Consider the following 24,846-nt stretch of genomic DNA (forward strand, 5'->3'; position numbering starts at 1 on the left):
ACTGCACACGCGCGCGGCCCCTACGGGGTCCAGACTGTCATGAGAGGTGTCTCGGCAAGCAGCATGCCATGAGGCCTGTGAAGGTGTTCCAGGAGTGCAGCCTCGACGTGGAGTACGCTGAGAGGTCTGCGACTGAACGGTGGATCGTGCTACCGCTGCGGACGTGGACGTTTTTCCGCGTTCCGCATGCGGCCATGCGGGCGGTTGCGCTGCCGATGCGGACGCAGACACACGTCCGCGTTCAGCCTGCTGTTGCCTCATTACAGTCCCTTTCGGCCAGCTTTGATGACCCGCTAAGCTGGCTGGCCACGTGCCTCATCATGCTCCTACGGGTCGGGAGCATTCTGCACGTACGAGGGACAGGAAGCATAATCAAGGTGCGCACGGCTTGGGGCCATGCATGTGCAGTAGCCGCCGAATGGCCACCAGCCAGCTTTGCGGAGGTCGCCGCTGCTGGACAGAGAGACTTGGACCAATGTTGTGGGCACAGGAGGACTCCAGGGGGCTGCAAGAAGCACCAGGTAAGTTCAACTCATTTTATTTTTTGACTTAAGTGTCCCTTTAAAGTAAACCTGAGATTAGGATATAAAAAAATATATGTACATACCTAGGACTTCCTCCAGCCCCCTTCAGACTAATCAGTCCCTCGCCATCTTCCTCCACCGCCTGGATCTTCCACTATGGGTCCCGGTAATTGACCCAGTCGGGGCGTAGTGTGCATGTGCAGCCCGCACTCCTGGCCGCAGGAGCGCGATGAGGTAACGTGCGCTGCGGGGCTGCCCAAATTACCAGGACCCATAGCGGAGGAGGACAGCCAGGGACTGATTACTCTGAAGGGGGCAAGAGGAAGCGCCAGCTATGTATAATTTTTTCTTTATCATCTCAGGTACACTTTAAGTACTTGCCTTTACAGCAAAGGTCTACATAAATTGCAGAGCCATAGCAAATCTACAGAAAATTACTTGTGGTGTAAAAGCACTCGCAATCCATTGTAAGTCTTCTAATAAATGTCCCTTGTACAATGGTTGGAAAAAAAAGTGCTAAACAGCAAGGTGTGGGGACCGACAGAAAAAAAGTGACAGAAAAAGGGGAACATGTTATTCATGTGATGAGATTTTTTTTTAATGGATGTAAAAGAGTTTAGAGCAAATAATGAAAGTAAGTAATGAAAATGTATTACAAATGAGGTAAAGAAATGAAAATGTATTACAAATTACAGTGGAAATGTATATAGGAAGATAAGAATGGGCACAGGTGAAGAGTTCTGTCATGCAATAGGGATGATTGCTGAATAACTTTCAGTTTGTTAGGGAAATTATAAGATTTGACTAAATACACTTTCAGAATGAAAAGAGCAAAGTAATCTGAAAGAAGAGTTTAGGCTGGAGAGAAATCAGTCCAGTTTATTAAAAGTAATGCCCCAAATCAGTGATACGTTTAATGTGTAAATTGAAATAGATAGAAGTATAATTGTTCTATTAATGTCTGACCAGCAGAGTCCATGAAGGTGCCCAGTTACCATAGTTACCACAGCGTAACGATGCTGAACAGTATCTTGGAAGGAATGGAGTACAGTAGCGTGTAAGTGGATGGGTGGAGCTATAAAGAAAGGAGAAGTTGATCTGAATGAATTGTGTGGAGTAGTAGAGAGATAGCTGGAAACAGAACCTTTGAGTAGTAATGAAAGAGAAGTGATATGTGGCCATAGGGAGTAAAAATAACAGTAGGGTATTCTGTTGCATTGGAGAGTCATGTGATCAGAAATAGGAATATGTGTGATCTGACAGACTGACTGGGATGGCCAGAAGATTGGAGTGCAGGGTCTAAATTTTGGATAAGCTGCAAAGGCTGTAGCTTAGGCGGTTGCTGTCCAAGGGGGTGGCTGGGCATGGAAAAGGGGATGCGGACTATGGAAGCTTGCAAATAGAAAGTGCAGGCTTGCTGTGATGTTCTGCCCCATCACTCTCCAATTTCATCCTATACCCCACTCTATTAAAGGAGTGAATGGGGATAGGGAGGGATGTTGTACTGGACAAACTTGCTGGGGGAGTAGTTGGGATTGGTATACTGGCCACACTTTGCTATTGGGGTAGGGGGAACTATACTAGCCACACTTGCTATTGGCATGACTGGACTGGACCACTTTCTATAGAGGGGTAAGAGAAGTTACACTGCCCACACATGTTATGAAGGGGGGCACTTTTTGAACTAAATTTTCTGCTGCAGAAAATTGGTAATATTTGCAGGGACGGATTTCAGGAAAGGCCACAAACCCCTGGTCCTTGGGCTGCTGGATACGACATAGGGGTTGCTACATATGAAAGAGAAGGCTGCAAATGGGGAGCAACTCATGAAAAGGGAAGTCGAAGTCCAAGGGTGCTATACAAGAAAAGTAGAGGGGCTGCAGTACATGGATTCTGCACATGACATGGGGGTGCTGCTGTACATGGAAGGGGACAAACATTGTTGGCCTAGGGAATTCCATTTACCAAGCTATCTGGGGGTATGTTTAGAAAATATAGTCATTTTTAGTTCACTTTATATAGGTGTCACTCTCTGACATACACACTAATTTAGTGGCAAAATATTCTTTTTTTTGTTAACATTTTTTTTAATTATTTTTTATGTTAACATTCAAATTGCCATCTCTGCACAGAGTTAATCATATTCTGCTTCAAGTGAGCATCTTCCACAACCACAAAATCCACTTTTGGACTGATACAGTCCTACAAACTCTACACAATACCAAGTGAAATGGCCAAGTGAACTGGATTGAAAATGCTTGAAAATGTTACTAAGCAACTGTTTCTATGGCACCCAGATATAGTAAAAGAATAAAAAATGTGTAAATAAGGAGACCTTACAGGATCACATTGGCATACTCTTCTTGTGAATCCCGCTGAGGCAGAGCTATGGCTGGCAAAGTACAAATAATATCTGTAATAACAGACAACAGACTTTACCCCCGAGGCCAGCAATGGACTGCCGACTAACCTTCCTCATCTTCCTCCACAGTAGATGTACAGCACTTGCCATGTAGTAATATCGTTTAGGCTTCAGCATTACAAGACGATAATACTAATTACAGTCATGTAGTTACTAATTAACTCTATGTTACAATCCAACACATTGGAGCCAGTTTCAAAGTAGGTGACTTAATAAAGGTTGTTTAAAGGCAATTTTACTGAGATAAAGCCGTTGCAAGATTTTTATTTAACCTTAAAATACAAGTGCTTTTCCACTGTGTGAACTTAAATATCTTTGTGCAGAAAGTTATTTAAAAAAATGGACCCGTATAACAATATATAAGGTTATTCAGATATAATATCCAGGTAATTAAGCTTGGGCCCTCATAGGCAGGCATTGAAAATCTCGGAAAGCCGATAGGATCACTGAGTGGTTCTCAGAAATTCAGCTCACCCAGAGATTGGGGGACCTAAGCTCACAGTCTTCATAATAGGCATGTGCAGTACTGCAAAGTATAACAAACTGGCTAGAACTTAGAGAATCCAAGGAATGCAAAACAAAAAACGCTTACTGCCACTATCTCACCCTCTCCTTCCAACGCCTTGAACATTACTTGTTATCCTGAGAGCCTCACTCACAATGTACATGGCCTCAATTCACCAGAGGAGAGTTTGTAAGTGATAAAAGGTCGGTATTTTACCTCATGCAGTATTTTAATTTTTAATTCACCACTGTGCAAGCATAGTTAGAGGAGTGTTCGGTAGCAGGCGATAATGGAGCGATATGGATGCGAAAACAGAGTGAAAAACGGTCGGGAGTTATGCGGTGTTAACATGCAATACTTTGCCGCTCTGGATGCTGGAAGTAAAGGATTGTGGGTAGGAGGAGGTGGTTATTACCAGCACATGACTGCAGAGGGTTTCCCTCCCTGTTTTTTGACCTTCTCCATCCATTACAAATCCATCTCTCCGTTCTGTATATTAAGCATATTAAGCAATATTAGGCATTTACAATATTAAGTGGATGGGTGGAATCGAGGAGGTATTTGGATACATTTTTTCACTCCCTCCCGATGAAAAATGCATCCAAATTCCTTCTTTGTTTCACCCATCCACTTAATATTGTAAATGCTTAATATTGCTTAATATGCTTAATATTGCAAATGTACTGCTCTCTGGTGCCTGAAATATGTACAGTATAAGCGGTTACTGTGTGCTGCTTGTAAACTGCTGTGCGAAAAACCAAATATCGCCAGGTACATTTAGGTGATAAATAGATCTAAAATAATGAATGGTCACACCCACTTTTTTCCCTGGTGAATTGTGATTTTGAGAAAAAATAACAAATAACTACTGACTATTTATTGCACATTTATCGCACAAATTTCGACCTGTCAGTATTTCAGCCTATATTTCTGGAGAATTGCTATTTTGAGTTATCACATGAGGTAAATTACCGACCATGTGATAAATAGTTTGGTAACCTCTGGTGAATTCACACCATGGTTACTAGATAAGAACATCTTTATACACTGTTGCTATTTGTGAGAAAACGCAGAAAAGCCGCCGCGTGTACTGATAGCAAGGCAGCTGGCTCCGCGTCCAGCGCGGCGGTTTGTACGCAGCAGCATGCGTCTGATAATATGATAGATTGCGGAAAGACCGCCGCATGTACTGCCAGCAAGGCAGCTGTTTCCGCGTCCAATGCGGCGGTTTGCACGCAGCAGCGTGCGTCTGGTGTGGCTGGGTCTGTTAGTGCACCTGGATGGAGAACTACGAACGCGAGCCAGAAGTCAGACCTTTATGCCATCAGGAGATGGATCAGCTGATCAGGATGATCAGCTGATTCCTGCTGGACTCCTGATTGGCTGAGTGGCTCGGGCGGGGCGGCAGAGTCCTGCAACTATATATAGAGAGCTTGCTTGTCAGTTGCTGGTTGTCTGCCATTGCGAACACTTATGTGGAAGCACTCAGACCTTAGTCAGATCCTACAGTGTGTTAGAACCAGGAGGACCTGGGAATTCACACTGAGCCAGATTACTTGTATTGTTATTCTATGTTATGCTTTAGACCAGTTCCAGGGTGTTGTGACTACGGACCTCACACCCAAGACTAGGATACTGTGTCAGTTCTATGTTATGCTTTAGACCAGTTCCAGGGTGTTGTGACTACGGACCTCACACCCAAGACTAGGATACTGTGTCAGTTCTATGTTATGCTTTAGACCAGTTCCAGGGTGTTGTGACTACGGACCTCACACCCAAGACTAGGATACTGTGTCAGTTCTATGTTATACCTTAGCCCAGTTCCAGGGCATAGAGAAGAGGCCCTCACACCTAGTTAGGGCAAGCCTGTTCATATTAGCAGCAGGGCTCCCTGCAACCCAGCCTGGGTCCCTCTTCTAGGGAGTCCTCAGGCTACAGGAATATTCCCCACAGTCAGGGGAGTATTCCTCAAGTCACTCAGGCCACCGGGGTCCCTGGTGGTCTATGCTTAGAGTTGTACTGTTACACCAAACATCACTCAGGTGTCTAGAGGTTAGACATATTTGATTATTGGCGATTCTGCAGATCCCCAATAATCAGGTATATCTGTATTCTTGGGGATACTGCAGATCACCAAGAATCAGATTCTCTCTCTGGTTGCTGACACCAATCGTTACACTATTCCCTTGGATCGCCCCGCTACCTCTTTACCCTTCCATCCCCATCTCCTGAGCACTTACCATCCTTGATATGCTTGGTGAAAGGCCAACACTCAGAAAGTAAAAACTGTTCACAAATACACTTACTGTATATAGCAAGCGTCAAGCACATTGTCCCACACAATGATCTGAATTCATGCATTTATAACCTTCCTTCTGGCTTACTGTGATGCCTTAACAGCAGAAACTGCCACATGTCGCCTAGAGCTAGTGCTTTGTGCAGTGCCGTTGTCAGACAGGGTGTGGGTGTGTATCTAAGGCAAACATGCACTACAGAGGCATGAAAAGAGAAGCTAAAGGCCGATATGCACATTGTGATATTTGAGGCGATGTTACCCGACATTGGGCAACATCGTTTAACAAAAGCATGTTAAACGATGTTGCCCTCAGCAGCGATCGTGTGTCGTCTGGGGCGCCTTTAGGCATAGGCAGTACAAGCCATTGCCAGGAGTGCCATTGGTCCTGGGGGCGCCATGTTGCTGGATTAAGCCCTGCCCCCTAAATAAAGGCCCATCCCTGACTTAGCCCCACCCCATGGTTGTTCTATTACTTGCTTCTGCTGCATCTGCTTAGCGTAAGTTGCAGGCAGCTGCCACTGTGTCCCTTTGAGCCTTGTGCATCCTTTTTCCCCCTTTGTGCCTTCTTCTGTCCCTTTTGTGCCTCTTTCAGTCTCTTGTGCCATGTCTGACCCCCTGTCTGTCCTTCTGTCTCCCATTGTGCTTCCTGTCTCCCTTTGCGTCTCCTTCTGTCCCCATGTGCCTCCTTCAGTCCCCCTGTACTACCTCTGCCTCCTTCTGTGCCCCTTTGTGCCTCCTTCTTTCCCCCTGTTCCTCCTTATGTCCCTTGTGCCTTTCTTTGTCCCCTTATACTACCTCTGCACCCCCTGTTCCTCCTTCAGTCCCACCCTGTCTCCTTCTTTCTCCCTTTGTGCCTCTTCAGTCCTCATGTGCCACCTCTGTCCCCTGTGCCTTCCTTTGTCCCTCTGTGCCTCCTTCGGTGCCCCTTTGTGCCTTCTCCTGTCTCCCTGTGGCTCTCTGTCTCCCTCTGCCTCCTTACATTCCCCTCTGCTTTCTTCTGTTCCCATTTTGTGCTTCCTTTTGTCCCCTTTTGTGCATCCTTCTGTTCCTCTTTGTGCCTTCTACTGTCTACCTGTGCCTCCTTCTGTCCCCCATTGTGCCTCCTTCTGCCCCCTTTGTGCTTCCTTCTTTCCTCCTGCAAAAATAACAAAAAGGGCATCTCCCAGTTGACTGCCATACTACTAAGCCTCATGTCCATTATCTAATCTCTCAATCTACCTATTCTAAAATGAATCCTTCTCTTTAGACAATATTCACTGTGTCTCATTGTCTCAGTGGTGGACATTTCCCTTCAGTTTCACAATTAAGGTTTTGTGATACGCAATCTGTGCTACCAATTTTCGCAATCATCAGCTCTATAAAGCCCAGCAGGTTCTCCTAGTTCATGCAGCATTGTATTTTGGACCTCTCTTGCTCCATGCCCACATGCTCTGACCTCTGCACTGATGCAGAGACTGGAGATTTACAAAAGCAAGGAGGTGTGGCTTCGCTTCCAATGCATGGAAGTTTGAATGCACTGCACAAACATAAATGAACTCAAAGATTAAAAAAAAAAAAAACTTTATGTACACTGCCAGTGATAACATAGATAAAATAGATAACATAGATAAAAATATAGTGATAACATAGATAAAAATATGCCATCTTACCTCCCAGCTTGTAGCACACCAGATATACTGAACAGGCCAAAGTCCGTAATCACCACTTTCCCATTATCATAGAAAACATTTTTTGATTTGAGGTCTTTATGTAGAATGCCCTTAGCATGAAGATATCCCATTCCCTATAATGAGAAACATAAATAATTTAGTTAGGCTGGCATAGTGTGAACATGCAAATTGAGTTCAGGACCAGTTTCATGAACCACATTTCTGACTCATGCACTTATTATTTACTTTTAGAATGGCCTGAAAACAGAGGCTGTTTTTTTTCCTGACAAAAAAAAAGTGAACTATAGACGTGACATGCATCAGGAACCTCAGGATGTCAGCAGGCAGTGCGCAGATCCCTCGAGAAGGAGGAGACCCGATAACAGCGCTTCCTGGTGAGGAGGAAGAGAGAGCCCCACCCCAATCTCAGGGGATATTGTTATACTGGGACAGAATTTGTAAACAGCACAGCAGTGTAAATAAAGCCCCATCTACAGAGTACATTTTTTCATCAAATATGGCTTAAAGAGAATCTGTATTGTTAAAATCGCACAAAAGTAAACATACCAATGCATTAGGGGACATCTCCTATTACCCTCTGTCACAATTTCGCCACTCCTCGCCGCATTAAAAGTGGTTAAAAACAGTTTTAAAAAGTTTGTTTATAAACAAACAAAATGGCCACCAAAACAGGAAGTAGGTTGATGTACAGTATGTCCACACATAGAAAATACATCCATACACAAGCAGGCTGTATACACCCTTCCTTTTGAATCTCAAGAGATCATTTGTGTGTTTCTTTTCCCCTTCTGCTCTCATGCACTGAAGTTTCAGGCTGCTCTTTTCTTCCTGCAAACAGCTTTGCCCTTGTCTGTAATTCCTCAGTATGTAAAAGCCCAGCCAGCTCAGAGGACGATTTATCCAGCTTGTAAAAGATAAGAGAGCAGAAAGAAGCTGCTCTAATCTAAATAATACACAGGCAGTGTGCAGAGAGGGGCCAGGAGGGGGGAGATGCATCACAGAACCACAACACTGAAGAACTTGGCAGCCTTCCAGACACAGGCCGACAAGTCTGACAGGGGAAAGATACATTGATTTATTACAGAGACTGTTATAGTAGAAAGTACTGCAGTAAGCTAGAACACATTAGAATAGCTTTGGGAACTTGTAGGATGATAAAAAACAGGATGCAATTTTTGTTACGGAGTCTCTTTAAGCTAGACAGCAGTATGATCAGAACATTAGCTGCATGTTTGTTTCTGGTGTGATTCAGACACTACTGCAGCTAATAGATCAGCAGGGCTGCCAGGCAACTGGTATTGTCTGAAAGGAAATAAATATGGTGGCCTCCATATTCTTCTCACTTCAGTTGTCCTTTAATGCATGAAGTCATGCACTGATTAGCATACATACAATAGTATATGTGATTGTTATCTTTTGCATTATGCACTAAGTTTACTGATTTTTGGTGCTTTTTTTTCCTATTTTACTTTCACTTACAGTAGGCAGTAAAAATCTGACATTTCCACCGAGCACTGATCAGTGAATGAGAACATGTGCTCTCAAAGCCGATCAAACTGCCTGTAATGAATGATCACCTGCATCAGCAAGATGCCTGTGGTCATTCACAAAGTGAAAGAAAACACACACACACTACACTTACTGTGTTCTGTTCACAGTACACAGGATGAGTGTGGGGACATCTATTGGTCAAAAAATGAAAACGCTTGCAAGATACATTAACATACATTAAACAAAAAAAAAATCCTCTATCAGGTATTTACCCTTTCTACACCTTCTCTATCATTAATAAAATAAAGCATTTTATTTTAAAACTATAATGGCTGCAAACTGAGAAATAATGATTTTTTTTTACAATTTTTTTCTTATTATTCCTTTTAAATGCATATAAAATAAAATAATTCTTAGCAAAGTACCAGCCAAAAAAGTTTAATTTGTGGTGAAAAAAAAACAATATATTGATCATCTTAGTGTGATAAGTAGCGATAGAGTTATTAGCAAATGAATGGGAGGAGTGTGATATGCAAAATGTGCTGTTGGTTCTAAGGGGAAATAACCTGTGGTAGGGAAGTGGTTAAACGTTTTTGGACTGCAGCGGCTGTTTCAGAGCACTAGCCAATCTCAGGGTGGCAATCTGCATGTTTATCATTGACTGCACTCATATTTCTCCACGTACAGGTTCACTTTAATACCATATTATAAAGGAAAAAGACAGCTGAATGCTTCATCTCTGTGATTCATGACTGGAACAAAGCAGTGATTGAAACACATAACAAACCCTTTCCCCACCAACCTTGCCTCAGCTATGATCCTGCTGAATTTATCTGATTGCCTGCACAGAGCATCATAACTCAAAACTTCTTTACAGTTGTTATTGTGTTTTTACCAGACCTTACAGAATGTAGATGCACTCCCTCAATCATTGTGCAGATGGCGGTTGGAAATATATGAAGTGTGTGCCAGCACAGATATATGACATGATTCTAAAGCCTCATAATGCTGACAGATGCTCAGTGCATAAACAGGTACTTGGAAATCCTCCCTAATAACTGCATAGTGTAAGAAAATAAAAGCTGTGCATAATCAACTACAGAAACAATTTCATTACAGAGGAACAACGGGCTGATTTACTATGTCTAGAGAATGGTGGAAAACAAAAGTGATCTAGAAATCCTGGGCTGGATTTGTTTTTTTTAAGTCTGCTATTTGTTGCCAAAAGTTTGCAACTCTTTTGTGCACATTTGCTCACATTTTTATGCAAATTTATGCATTTTCAAAATGAATCAATCAAATTCTGCTGAGGTAAAATTTGATTGGTTCATTTTTAAGCGGCACACATTTGCATAAACATTTACATACATTTGCATCAACTCAAAGTTATTTGCATCTACTTGACCATCACTACTTTCAGGCCATCTCCACCAGAACATTGAGGCATAGAAACCCCTTTTTTCCTCTGCTGTAAACCTCTTGGACACCCTTCAGGCCATCCCACCTCCAGCGTCCACCACCAGCACTATTTATCCCCCCCTCCCACCAACCCAAAGTTGCGGCTGAGGGATCGATAGACTGTCTAGTGTAACTCCATGTTTAAAATTGTATCCTGTTATAACTCCTGTTTATGCGGGTTTTATTATCTATATTTCTCTTCTCCATTCTGAACAATTATATGTGCCTAACCCCATTCCAGTCACAACCCAGTGTAATTAAAACAATTCTGTTTCTGATTATACAGCAACTTTATGGTGGTTAGTTCCCAGAAAACTAACAGTTGAGGCAGCCCCCATTTCAACTAGATTTATAAACTGGCCCTAAAGAGGATTATTTCTACAAGGATCCCATCCTTCTTAACTAAACAAACTCTATACCTGCATTTAAAGGGGGCTTAGATGCTTTCCTTGCGTTGAAAGACATCCATGGCTACAATTACTAGGTAATGCCTAATGATGTTGATCCAGGGATTTTATCTGATTGCCATCTGGAGTCGGGAAGGAATTTTTCCCTTTAGGGGCTAATTGGACCATGCCTTGTAAGGGTTTTTTCGCCTTCCTCTGGATCAACAGGGATATGTGAGGGAGCAGGCTGGTGTTGTACTTTATACTGGTTAAACTCGATGGACGTATGTCTTTTTTCAACCAAAATAACTATGTAACTATGTAAACTACACTCCTGAAGAAACCCACAACCACATTCTAAAAACTGCCAGTAGAGGTAAAGCAATGATGCATCCCAGTATCTTTTAGCCTGGTTGGTTGGGTCTTCTGGAGGAACTGGCCAGTCTTCCACAGTGCTGCCTGTTGGTCAAGCTTCTTGTTTTGTTAAAGAGGAACTCCAGTGAAAATAATGTAGTAAAAAAAAGTGCTTCATTTTTTACCATAATTATGTATAAATGATTTAGTCTGTGTTTGCTCATTGTAAAATCTTTCCTCTCCCCAATTTATATTCTGACATTTATTACATGGTGACATTTTTACTGTGGGCAGGTTATGTAGCTGCTCCTAGCTGTTTTGGCTGTTGGAGACAGCTGTAAACAGCTAATTCCTGTCTGTGAACCTTGTTACTTTGTAACAAACTGCCAAAAGTACCTCGGTACTCAGAGCTTCTTGTGGGAGGGGTTTCAGCACAAAATCAGTCATATAGCTCCCCCTGATGGTCTGTTTGTGAAAAGCATTATATTTCTCATGTAAAAGGGGGTATCAGCTACTGATTGGGATAAAGTTCAATTCTAGGTTGGAGTTTCTCTTTAATACCTTATGTGAGGAAGTCAAGGCCTGGGAGAGAGGACAGAGGCACACAAACCATTGCTGATGTAAGGAGGCTCAGAGTGATCTACTCAGAGGGTGGTAACAAGGTTGAGAATCCCTATAGGTGAGTATGGAGTAATTTGGGGTCTACATGTCTGATATGTGCATTCATCCACATAACTGTAATAACAAACTCCAACTCAACAGCAAATCTTGATTATATTCTGATATTTTACAGCTGAGGGTTGCAAAAAACTTGCCATATAACTAAAAGACCAAGTCAGGATTTGTTTAATTATTTCTGTTCTCAGATATTCTATTACAGCATCTCAGCACGATTCCCTCTTATAAAGGTTATAATGCCTTTAAAACCAGTGAGTACTTGGAAAGGATTCTGGGGATATTTGTGAGACACCCACCGCTTCTCTTTTATTCATTCTGGGGAGGAGGGAACTGGATGGGCCTTTTTAATTTCACCCAGGTTCACACCTGGCTTTTACACCTGCCAGACGGGGAGTTTTGGGGCTATATGAAGACCAGATGCAGAGTCTGTGTTTGGAGTGTTACCAGCATGTGTGCTACAAGCCTCTGTGTGGAAGCACTGAGCTCTGTGTAAAGGAGTTGTATTTCCCCAAGACTGCAAATTCCAGGCTTGAGTATCTGCCCTAAGTTATGAAGTCCAAGCCTTTGGACTCAAAAATAGCTAAGGAATCAAAAACGACTTATATTCTTACTTTTGTTTCCTAAACAAAAGCTGGATTTTTATTTTGATCTGAATAAATGTACTTGTTTTACATGGACTGCTTCCTGCTTGCTTGCTGTGATCTTCTCCCCAAAATCACATTATAAATCAAGCCCATTTTCATTAATGTAAACTTGTTAACACGGAGCCAGCAAATATAAGAGTTCAACCCATTACTGTCTCAGAAATAACTGTGTTTATATGGCCAAAGGAGAAACAGGAAAGGTACTTATTTTGATTATTGTAGTCTACAGTGTGGATATCTTTCTGCTCTGAAAAAAAAATCCAAAACCTAAAAAGACTTATTCTCTTGTCTGCAATTACCAATGTTTTTGTGGTAGTAAAAACATTTGGGATAATTATAGACGTCATTTTTCTATAGAAAGAATAATTTTTAAATCTCTTATAGCTTGTTTCTTTGATCTTATCTTACACTTATTGTGCACTACCAACCAGGATTTCCCATAAAATCTATGCTTTTATATTAATAAGTGCCAGCTTCCTGTCAATTGTATAGCAACAATAGTACACATTGATGTCAGTAATGCCATAAAAAGTTCATGAACTAAGCATCTCTAGAGATAAGCTATGAAACAGTAGTTGGTATATTCAATGTAACATGAATCATTTATACAACTGTCAGTCAAAGAGTGAACATAAAAAGAGTCTTCAACACACCAAGGTCATAGTTCTAGTCTTGATTTCTTCTTAAGCAGCACAAACAGTTTTACATATTTCACAACCACTGGTCTTCAGTAATAACCTATGCAGTGTCTTATGCAACTATAAAAATCATTAAAAAAAACAGACATAGCACTATAAAATAGAGTAAAAACACAGCTCTCCATAAAATTCAAGTAGATAATTGAAAAGCAAACATGAAGTGCTACCTAAACCCAAGAGCTGTCCAAGTCAAAAAATCAGCAAGTGCAGTCCTAAAAGGGAATTTCTGTGGAATGGCTACATCACAATGAATAAAGTGTGAGTAATGGCCTTGGAATCTCCACTTTTTCAAAATGAAAAATCTAGGAGCGTAAATCAGGGCTTTGTTTTTGTTATTTTTGATAGTCTCCTTCACTGTTGTCAGTAGCTGATGCATTTTAATCTGATTCTATAACTGTGACTTGGATTCACAATTGGTGTTTCATGGTATAACAATAGTAGTAGTCTCTAAGAGACCATTATTATATGGTACTGTGCTTAATTATAAATATATGTGATTTATAATTTATACTAATAAATTCTGCAGTAGAGCAATGAATACTGGTCATCTAAAACACAACCCTGGCCTAAACTGTGAAATCCCTGCACCGATAACAGAAAAAAGCCAATTTCTTCAGATACCCTTATAAGATATTAAATGGATAACAATATGCCTACGGAATACAAAGTTAGTAATTACCATTATTGTTAAATTTAAACCAACTGTTTAATATATGCAAAATGTAATTTAGACAACATATTTTGCAACACATCTCTGGGAGCTGAGAAACCCCTACACATATAGCCACATATTAACCATATATTCCTGTTCTTTATGCAAACCATAATTTATTTGGCATTTTGAAAGAACATTACCAATTTTCCAGCAGAAGGGCACTAACCGTTAGTAGTCTTTTCCACCAAATTTCTTTGAGAATTCTACTAATCTGCCTCAAAATATTTTGCTTTCTAGCGTACGCTCCTTTAAGTGTAATGTGCCTACCTGTAGGTAATTGAGATCTTCATGTAGATATACTTTTCTGTAATGCAGAAAAGCTTTACCAATCTGACAACCTATAAATTGTCCCACTAAACGTGTGATTAATATGATTAGGTATGCTGCAAGCAGAGGACAGGGTGTGGGTTGTGCTAATCATCCCTTCTAGAGAAAGATTGCAACACATTTCTGATGTACACAGACACATGTCACATAAACTACTAACTAGGGAAGCAGTGATAAACTAGTACCAAAAGCTATGAATGCTATACTAAACCTAATTTTTAAAAGGTATTTTTGAAAATTATTATTCATTAATACAGTAAATGAATATGTTAGGTATGTTTAGTAGTGTCTTATATATAGATTCCAGTTTGTTTGTTTGTTTGTTTTGTATATGCATGTTTTACTGCTGATTTTATCCAGTCCATTTTTTTTTAGAAAAGCTGCAGTTAACTTAGATGAGATTTTATGGTATATATAGTTGCTGAGGACAAATAATGATTGAAGCTATGCTCTTGGCACATTCAGAACCCATGTGTAAGTGGCAACTTATAACTAGTACTGAGTCCTTGATAGACTTACAGCTCTGCACTGCTCTACAGGTTGCTTGCTTGGGTATTATTGTGGGTGAGTGGTCTTTGCTTTGCATGCCCCTCATAGCATAAACATAGGCCACTATAGTGGCCACTGGCCAAGTAAGCATGTTTGTCTAATGTTGGGACACCACTTCAACCAGCCTCATTTCAGAGAAGCAATGGCAATGGCAATCACCAGAGAAGTCAATCATGGCATTCTGCATAACTCAATCAACCTTGAGGTGTCTGCAAAGGCTGGGGATAGAGAAAGAAACAATTGTTTTAAAAATGATTGTTAGGCCACTTTCAGATGGATGGGTGAACTGTGTGTTTGTCGGGCAGTTCAGCATCCGGTTTGCTGGCCATAAGCGCTATTCAGATGCAAAGGAAATGCAGCTGCAGAGCAGCATTCATAACACTATGCTTACCATGGTTTGGCACATGGTGGTGTTACCCAGCAGCAAAAAACTGCATCTGAGCATGGCAGTGGCCACACTCAGATGTGACTCCATGGGGTCCGCCTCTTCAGTGCCCATACTGAGTGTTAACAAGCCCAGCCGGTGCACGGGATCAACTGACAAGTGGTGTATTTACTACCTTCAGCCTCCCATGTTAAAGAGGCCTTAAAGTGCACCTGAAACGAAGAGAAGAAAATCATTTTTACTTACCTGGGACTTCTTCCAGTCCCATATAGTCTGTCAGCTCCATTGATGTCTCTCCGGTCCCCTCTATTGTGCCGCTCTCATTTCCAGTGAAGTCAGCGACTGGGCTCAGTCGCGGACTAATGTGCATGCACTGTCCCTGTCACACACCTCCCCAATCCAGTTCCGATGGCTGGGAGCATCCTGCCCATGCACAGTTCATAAGACTTACTTGCACTTGTTCAGAATGCCCCTGGCAATGGGAGCGCGATAGAGGAGGTGCGCAGCCCAGAACAGCACATGCACAGTGTCCCGTAACCCAGCTAGATTGCGGACTTCACAGCAGCACAGCGGATCAAACATCAAGAGAGCTGACAGGCTACAGGGGGCTGGAAGAAACTCAGGTAGGTAAAAGTCATATTGTTCCCGTCTTGGGTTTACTTTCAGACTTACTTTGGGCAATAAGTATCAATTGCCTCTGCATAGCCCGACACTTCTAATGTAACCTTAATAAAAAAAACCTTTCTATTCCTTCACCTATATTGTTACATACTGTATATATAGTTGTGGCAGTTATGTTTAGACTAGTCTGTAGATGAAAGAGGTTATAGATGTAAGAGCTCATTGATACTGATTCAGCATGATAGGCAGACATTACCAGAAATATAATGTTACCTCTTTTACTAACAAGTTTCCACATAACCATGTAACCATGTAAAGATTCTGGGTTCAAGGTAATTATCATTACAGAACCTTGGAAAGCGAACATCTCATGTTGCTAGGCAATATTTTAAAGTCATGCTGATTTTTCCTTTTTTCTACCTCTAGTTAAACAGAAGATTTGCCTCACTAAGCTTTAATTGAGCACTGTAAATAAGGCAGCTTTAAAATTCAAATATATAGCATGTAAGCCTTTGAACAGTCACTAATCAAGGAGCCAAATGATACAAATATGATTTGGATTCCCCCATGATACACGGGAAATACGCCATTATAAGATTTCCTCAACTTACAATGCTACCTTTGTCAGTTTCCAAAAATATAGACTGATCACACCAGGGCTAGATTTACCATAAGGCACTGTAGGCACGTGCGCACAGGCGCCTGATGATGGAAAGGCGGCTCACTCCCCTCCCCTAGTACCTCCCTCCTTCCCTATGCAGAGTCCCGAGCTGAGCATAAATGAGAGGTTAGTCACCCAGCTCTCGGCATTCCATTGATGAGATGTCCTTTCAGTCGGGGGCACCACTAGCAATCTAATACTGATGGTACCTCTGGCTACCTAATGCTAACGGGCACTTGTAGCTACATATGACGGAGGAGGGAAGTAAGGGAGAAGTGGCAGCTGGGCCAGCCAGCACACTTGCGGTGCAGTTAGTTGGGGGTTTGTAGGTTCATGGAGGGTGGAGTTTAGGGTGCCTATAGTGTGGAAATTTGGGTGGAAATTATAGGGTGGAAATGTGTGCCTATAGGCTCCTGTGATACTTGTGCCTATAGGCTCCTAACTGGGTCTGGTTCACATACATTACAACCTTTTTTTTACACTTTAAATAATGATCTGGTAATAAAAACTGTTTATATGCTATATATTGGGAAAAAAACTGTATATGCCACTTTAAAGTCCTGACAGACAGCATCTGTGAAGCTATGAACATGCCTATGTAACAGCTGTAGGAAGCTGTGAATGACAGGCACATCTGGCATGCAAAAGTCCATATGGTCAACAAGATTTGGAGTTGAATCAAAAAATGAGGTGAGGTAGAGTTCTGACTCTCTCCAATTATTTTCAAAGGTTAATTTTCAGAAAATGCTCAATAAAATTGCTCTGACCGCTAGCAGTAATTTTCCTCCTAACGTGATGCATTGGCTAACCAAATGATCTATAAATACAAATTCAATACATGATTGAAGTAGCATTATAAGGTCTCTCGAATATACTGTCTCTAAAACCTCCACAGCAATCTTCAGCGTTCTACCAATTGCTTGTAGAATTTTGACCGGAATTGATGCCTGGAGGAAACCGAATAGACCAAGCAGTGGGGACAGGCCCATGTGGCTAGCCCACAGGCGCATGTTGACTCTTTTAGGGGGGGGGGCAGGATGAGTGCTAATACACTAGAATGCAATGGAATCTTTCTAAAAGCATCTGCTTGCCACTTGTTACAGATCTTTTTTTTTTCGTATATAGTGCAAAGATTGCTGTGGAGACTTGGAAGAGTGTAATTTCCACTTTCTTTTGCAGAGGCCTTGCAGCACTGCTTTTACTATGCATTGCATTTCTGGAACATGTCTGGGTCTGTCTGTTGATTCACTACAATAGCCAATTATGGATAAGCATTCATACCTGAAAGAGTAGGACTAGCTGGAAAACGACACTTAGATGACCCAAACCTTGCTGCTGTCATTGTGCACTTTATTGTCGATATGATAATCTCCAGACAAATAGCAACAAACCCAGCTAGCTTAATTGTTTAGCCAAGTTGCTTCAAGCAGGGTCATAGCTAGATTTCATGGGGCCCCATAACCCCCCCCCCCCCCACGCTTACACACACACACACACACACACACACACCAATCTAAGGTAGCCAGGAGGTCCCACCCCTGCATTATAATGATAATAATAATAATTAGAACATTTGTACTGTATATCGCTTTTCTCCTATTGGACTCAAAGCTTTCAAGAGCTGCAGCCACTCGGACGTGCTCAAGTGTTAAAAAGTTTTGCCTTGAACTCCTTACTGAATAGGTACTGACCCTAGCCAGGATTCGAGCCCTAGTCTCCCATGTCAAAGGCAGGGACCTTAACCAGTACACTATCCAGCCTTCCAACATTAAGAACCTTTCTTGTCCAGGTAGACCCCAGAATAGGTAGCCAAAGGTTACCCCCACCAGAATAGGCAGCCTGAAGTGGTACAACCCACTTCCCCAGTGTACAGTGTCTTGCAAAAGGATTCGTCCCCCTTGAAGTTTTCCACATTTTGTCATATTACTTCCACAAACATGAATCAATTTTATTGGAATTTCACATGAAAGACCAATACAAAGTGGTGTACACGTGAGAAGTGGAATGAAAATCATACATGATCCAAACATTTTTTACAAATAAATAACTGCAAAGTGAGGTGTGCGTAATTATTCAGCCCCCTTTGGTCTGACTGCAGTCAGTTGCCCATAGACATTGCCTGATGAGTGCTAATGACTAAATAGAGTGCACCTGTGTGTAATCTAATGTCAGTACAAATACAGCTGCTCTGTGACGGCCTCAGAGGTTGTCTAAGAGAATCTTGGGAGCAACAACACCATGAAGTCCAAAGAACACACCAGACAGGTCAGGGATAAAGGTATTGAGAATTAAAAGCAGACTTAGGCTACAAAAAGATTTCCAAAGCCTTGAACATCCCACGGAGCACTGTTCATGCGATCATTCAGAAATGGAAGGAGTATGGCACAACTGTAAACCTACCAAGACAAGGCCGTCTAAACTCACAGGCCGAACAAGGAGAGCATTGATCAGAAATGCAGTCAAGAGGCCCATGGTAACTCTGGATGAGCTGCAGAGATCTACAGCTCAGGTGAGGGAATCTGTCCATAGGACAACTATAAGTCGTGCACTGCACAAAGTTGGCCTTTATGGAAGGGTGGCAAGAAGAAAGCCATTGTTAACAGAAAAGCATAAGAAGTCCCGTTTGCAGTTTGCCACAAGCCATGTGGGGGACACAAGCCCTGTGGAAGAAGGTGCTCTGGTCAGGAGACCAAAATGGAACTTTTTGGCCAAAATGCAAAATGCTATGTGTGGCGGAAAACTAACACTGCACATCACTCTGAACACACCATCCCCACTGTCAAATATGGTGGTCAAAGCATCATGCTATGGGGGTGTTTCTCTTCAGCTGGGACAGGAGAGCTGGTCAGAGTTAATGGGAAGATGGACGGAGTCAAATACAGGGCCATCTTGGAAGAAAACCTCTTGGAGTCTGCAAAAGACTTGAGACTGGGGCGGAGGTTCACCTTCCAGCAGGACAACAACCCTAAAAATAAAGCCACGGCAACAATGGAATGGTTTAAAACAAAAAATACCCATGTGTTAGAAGGGCCTAGCCAAAGTCCAGATCTAACTCCAACTGAGAATCTGTGGCAAGATCTGAAAACTGTTGTTCACAAACGCTGTCCATCTAATCTGTCGGAGCTGGAGCTGTTTTGCAAAGAATGGGCAAGGATTTCAGTCTCTAAGGGCCTGATTCACAAAGCGGTGCTAACAGTTAGCACGCTAGTGAGAAGCTCTTTATCACGCCTAAACTCTGTTTAGGCATGATAAGTTTAGGTGTGATAAGTTTAGGTGTGATAAGTTTAGACATGATAAGTTTAGGTGTGATACGTTTTTAGGCGTGATAAGTTTAAGCACCAACTGGGTTAGCACCGCAGTGCACAGCTGATCAAAAGTTTTGCGCTAGCAAAGTCTGGTGCACTTTGCATAGAGTTTAATGGTGCTGCTTTGCGTGCGGGACTTTGCGCGCGATCTAAACTTATCTAAACTTATCATGCCTAAACTTATCATGCCTAAACTTATCATGCCTAAACTTATCATGCCTAAACTTATCATGCCTAAACTGAGTTTAGGCATGATAAAAATGGTTATCACGCCTAGGGCTCGATTCACCAAGCGGTGCAAAGTGTTAGCACCGTGGTGAAAAGGCCCTTATCACGCCTAAAGTCACTTTAGGCATGATAAGTAGAAACTCGCGCGAAGTTGCCGCGCGTACGCGCGTACGCGCGTACGCGCGTAAGTGCGCGCGCAACACCCGACGCTTCGCGCGAAGCTCCCATTAAGCCCTATGGGACTTTGCGCGTGCTCTCACGCGCGTACGCGCGAACGCGCTTACGCGCGGTAACTTCGTGCGAAGAGCAGGAAAAATCGGTGATAACTCAGTGGTGAAAAGGTCATCACGCCTAAAGTCTTTTAGGCGTGATAACTGGGTTATCACCGCTTTGTGAATCGAGGCCCTAAAGTCTTTAACTGGGTTATCACCGCTTTGTGAATCGAGCCCTAGATGTGCAAACCTGGTAGAGACATACCCTAAGAGATTGGCAACTGTAATTGCAGCAAAAGGTGGTTCTACAAAGTATTGACTCAGGGGGCTGAATAATTATGCACACCCCACTTTGCAGTTATTTATTTGTAAAAATGGAATCATGTATGAGTTTCGTTCCACTTCTCACGTGTACACCACTTTGTATTGGTCTTTCATGTGAAATTCCAATAACATTGATTCATGTTTGTGGCAGTAATGTGACAAAATGTGGAAAACTTCAAGGGGGCCGAATACTTTTGCAAGCCACTGTAGGTGGCCAAAGATGACTCCCATATAATTAGCCAGAAGAAGACCCCTAAGTATAGGTAGCTACTGGGTCTCCCGTATAGGTAGCTAGGAGTAGCCCCCTCAGTATAGAAAACCACATGGTCCTCTGCATAGGTAGCTAGAAGTAGCCCCCTCAGTATAGATAGCCACCGCCCCCCCCCCATAGATAGCAACATGTCCAGGCATCCTTGTCTTTATGAGTAGAGCACCCTCTAGAGGACACTGTATTCATAGAGATGGGGACCCTGGATAGGATAGGCCACGTGTGGAGCCAAGAGGTGATTTCTTATCTACGTACGCCCACTGCTGCTACTCTTCACTTGGGGGGAGGGGCCACAAGGCTACCGCAAATCCCAATATCACCACCACCAGGCCCCATCCTGGTGTTAACTGAGGATTCCAAAGCCAGAACGAAAATTACTGTATCTCAGAATGCTTGGGGGAAGGGGGGGGGGGTTCAGCTAATCAGCCTAGGCTAAGAATCACTGGGAGTGCAGGGCTATATTCAAACTACAGCAATATATAGATATACGACTAATTACTTTCTGATACTGAAACCAAAAAAATTGCCAAAAAAGTGGGTATCCTGGATAATTTTCTGCATGTTACTACCAAGCCTCTGTAAGCCACTACAATAAACATATATTTTTGCTGGTCAAGCCTTCAGCTAATGATTGAAGCCTAAATATTTCTCTGAGAGCACACAGCCGTGGCACACTCAGTATCCAACTATGTTTCCATAGCTTCAATATAAAATATGTTACCACAAGCTTGCATGGTTCCCTACACACACAAGTTATTCCCAAGGACAAAGGCCCCTCCAACACATGAACAATGGTGCGGTTGAGAAGGTAGGAGAAAACATTCAAGTCGTTAAGTAATTAGTAAACAGTAAGCTATTGAATATAGCATTAAGTCTGATTATGGAAAGGGTAATCTAGTTCCGCTGCTGAAAATTAGGAACGATCTTCCATTAAAGGAACGACAGTGGTGACGCAATTAATAATATAAATGACACACCTACACATGCAGGGCACTGTGATCTTTTCACCTCTATGTGCTCAGTGGAGCAGATAATTAAGTCTTGTCATTTTTCTCTCTTTTTGATGTGCGCGGCATAACATTTTGTTGAGAAATGATTTACATCTATCATTGTCATTTGTTTGGTTTATAATAGTTGACGGCACACAATCCTGCTTACGCTGCAAGAGTTCTCAGATCTGAACATTTATAGCAGCATGAGGCAATTACCTTCTTGCAATGCCATCTAAATTATGAGCTATGCATCAAAAATTGTAACTTACTATGCCATTTATTCTCGCCCTCTCACTGGATCGCGCTACGTATAGAATCCAATGAGCAATAATCTTTTGTCTTTGATTTGGAAGATTGTTATTTCTGGCTCATGCATCACAGCGTTAAACTACTTTTTTGTCCCAGTGGCATTTGTCTTAGCTTTCTTTATTGTGTTAGGGACATGCATATTATGGGATGGATTTGCGCACCATGTAGATTTTTCACTTATCTTAGTGAAGCTCTGCCCAATTCAGATGCCACTCATATGGAAGCAAACTCAAAAGCACAGGAGTTTTCCTTGTGAACCTGATCTCACATAAGTAGAAATCGTGCAGTAAATCATTTGAGATTCATATTCACTTTTTCTGTACTTCCGATCCTGAAATATTACTTTCAGTGATGCAGTAAATTATCAACTTTAGTATGGCTACCTTGTGCTCCAAAGGAAGGGGGGGAGTCACATGGCCACTTAATACTACTCTGCATAAGGTTGGATTCCAGTGCTCCCAACCCTGTCCTCAAGGCCCACCAACAGTGCATGTTTTGTGGAAATACACAGAGGTAGTTAATCAGCTCTGCTGAGACACTAATTACCCCACCCGTGCATCTTTGTGGTTTTCTGAAAAACATGCACTGTTGGTGGGCCTTGAGGGCAGGGTTGGGGAACTCTGAGCTTGACTGCTGCCTCAAGTAAACGGATTACCTGTACTTGCTTAATGCCTAGGAATAATTCATGTTAATCGATGGGCTAGTTCACAATTAAAGCGGAACTGTAAACTGATAAAAAATGTTTAAAGTTTTACTTACCTGGGGCTACTGCCAGCCCCCTGCAGCCGACCTGTTCCCTCGCAGCCACTCACCGATATGCTGGTCCCATGCCGCAGCTCACTTTCACTTTGCGCAGTGGGGGGGGGGGGGGGGGCTGGCTGCCTGTCTCCTCATTCACATTCCCGTAGCTGGACGCGTACTGCGCCTGCGCAGGGTGCTCCTGGCTACAGGCATGTGTACTAGGATACACATGGCCAGGGCGCAATGGAGGTCGACTTAGAAGTCTACCTCCATTACGGGAACAAAAGTGAGCCGTGGTGGCGGAACCAGGACTGCGAGGGCACAGGTCGGCTGCAGGGGGCTGGCAGAAGCCCCAGGTAAGTGAAACTCTTATTTTTAATCAGTTTTTAGTTCTGCTTTAATGTGTTTTTCATCTGCAGAAAAAACTGACATTCTGCATGATAATTCTGCACATTTTGTCAGTTGTCTCTATCAATTACATTAGCTGTTGTTTTCGTGCATACAAACACACATTGGGCTTGACACAAAGCGGTGATAACTTATCACAGTCGCGCTAGCATTTTGCGCATGCAATAACGCCTTCGTAGGCGCAAATTTGCGATCTTGAGTGGAAACAGTTACGCACGTTATACGGCGTGCAAAATACTAGGGCGACCGTGGTAAGAGTTATCACGGCTTTGTGAATCAAGCCCCATGTGTGCAGAAAACGTGTGCAGAAAAACGAACGCAGAAAACTGCAAGACAAGTGTGTTCCCTGCCTAAAGCATTCTGCAGAGGTGAGGTAACATATAACACAAAACATCTATTCAGCTGAGACTAACATATTTTTCTTTGGATATACTAATAGCAGATACTTTTAAAAACTCCAGCCCAGGTTTGCGAAATCACTTATCTACTCCACTATCCTCAGGCCTGGATTTACATCACAGGAGCCCATAGGCACAGATACATTTGCTCCCTAGACTTTGCCTTTCATGAACCTACAAACCTGTGCTGAACAGCACCACAGGTGTGCTGGCTGGACAACAGTCACTTCTCCCTTAGTTCACTTGCCCATCATAGGTAGCTAGAGGTTCTCATTAGTAACAGGTAACCAGGGCTATCCTTAGTATAAAGTAGTATTACGTATCTAGTGGTGCCCCAGACTGAAGGGAGATCTGGTCAGGTGAATGCCAAGAGTGGTATGAGTAACCTCCTTTTTATGATCTGCACAGGACTCTGCAAAGGGAAGAAGGGAGGGAGGCGCTCGAGGAGGGTAGTGAGCCACCTTTTCATCATCAGGTGCCTGCAGGCACTTGCCTACATTGCCTTATGGTAACTCCGGCCCTGACTATCCTCCAATTTAAGTAAACCCCACTGATTGTTTCATCATATGGTACCTGTAGGTTCGGGTGGTAGCAAGGAGAACCATTAGACTGCCTGATGGAATACCTGGTAGTTATCCTTTGGAACTAGTTAGCATCTGGGATTTTATATGATGCTAGTGTACATCTACTCCCATGTATGAATATATGACTGACTTCTTGGCCTTGTTCTTCTGATCCAAGCACTGTTAAAACAGCACCAGAGATTTGGCCGCAGTCGGCGCCACCATAGGCCGTAATAGGAATTATGGCTATAGCTGCACTCAGTGAGTAATTTAGGCACAGTCAAAAAGACTGAGCTCTAATTACTGTTAAAGAGACTCTGTAACAAAATGTTCAGCCTTATTTCTTCTATCCTATAAGTTCCTATACCTGTTCTAATGTGGTCTGTCTTACTGCAGCCTTTCCCGGTTGCACAGTGGCTGTATTATCTCTGTTATATAATCTTCTTTCCTTTGTCAGCTTTGTCGGCTCAGGCTGGAATGTGCTGCTCTGCTTGTGATAGGGAGAAGCTATACAAACCCTCTCCATGCCCCCTCCAGGCTCTGCGTAAGTCACAGACTGAGCTCCTCTCAGCCTATCACATGTTGGTTAGCAGCCATGTCTTTTGTTTGTAAACACTGCCTAAAACTGGCAATTACAAGACAGGATTGCAGCAGGGAGTGGCAGAAACAGCACAGAGGGGCCCAGGAGAACATAATGAATAGAATGGTATGCTT

The 24,846-nt window shown here is 42.6% G+C and overlaps 1 protein-coding gene across 2 annotated transcripts in view; it reads right to left on the reverse strand.

Moving 5' to 3' along the window:
- Positions 1-24,846, reverse strand: part of KSR2 (kinase suppressor of ras 2) — a 550,925-nt gene that overhangs the window by 59,256 nt on the left and 466,823 nt on the right. For both annotated transcript variants that reach the window (XM_068246131.1, XM_068246140.1), the window contains exon 16: positions 7,397-7,530. In XM_068246131.1, coding sequence (XP_068102232.1) covers positions 7,397-7,530 — 134 coding nt within the window. The remainder of the gene's footprint in view (positions 1-7,396; positions 7,531-24,846) is intronic.

Source organism: Hyperolius riggenbachi, chromosome 1 (assembly GCF_040937935.1).
Source record: "Hyperolius riggenbachi isolate aHypRig1 chromosome 1, aHypRig1.pri, whole genome shotgun sequence".
In the NCBI taxonomy this organism is placed as follows: domain Eukaryota; kingdom Metazoa; phylum Chordata; class Amphibia; order Anura; family Hyperoliidae; genus Hyperolius; species Hyperolius riggenbachi.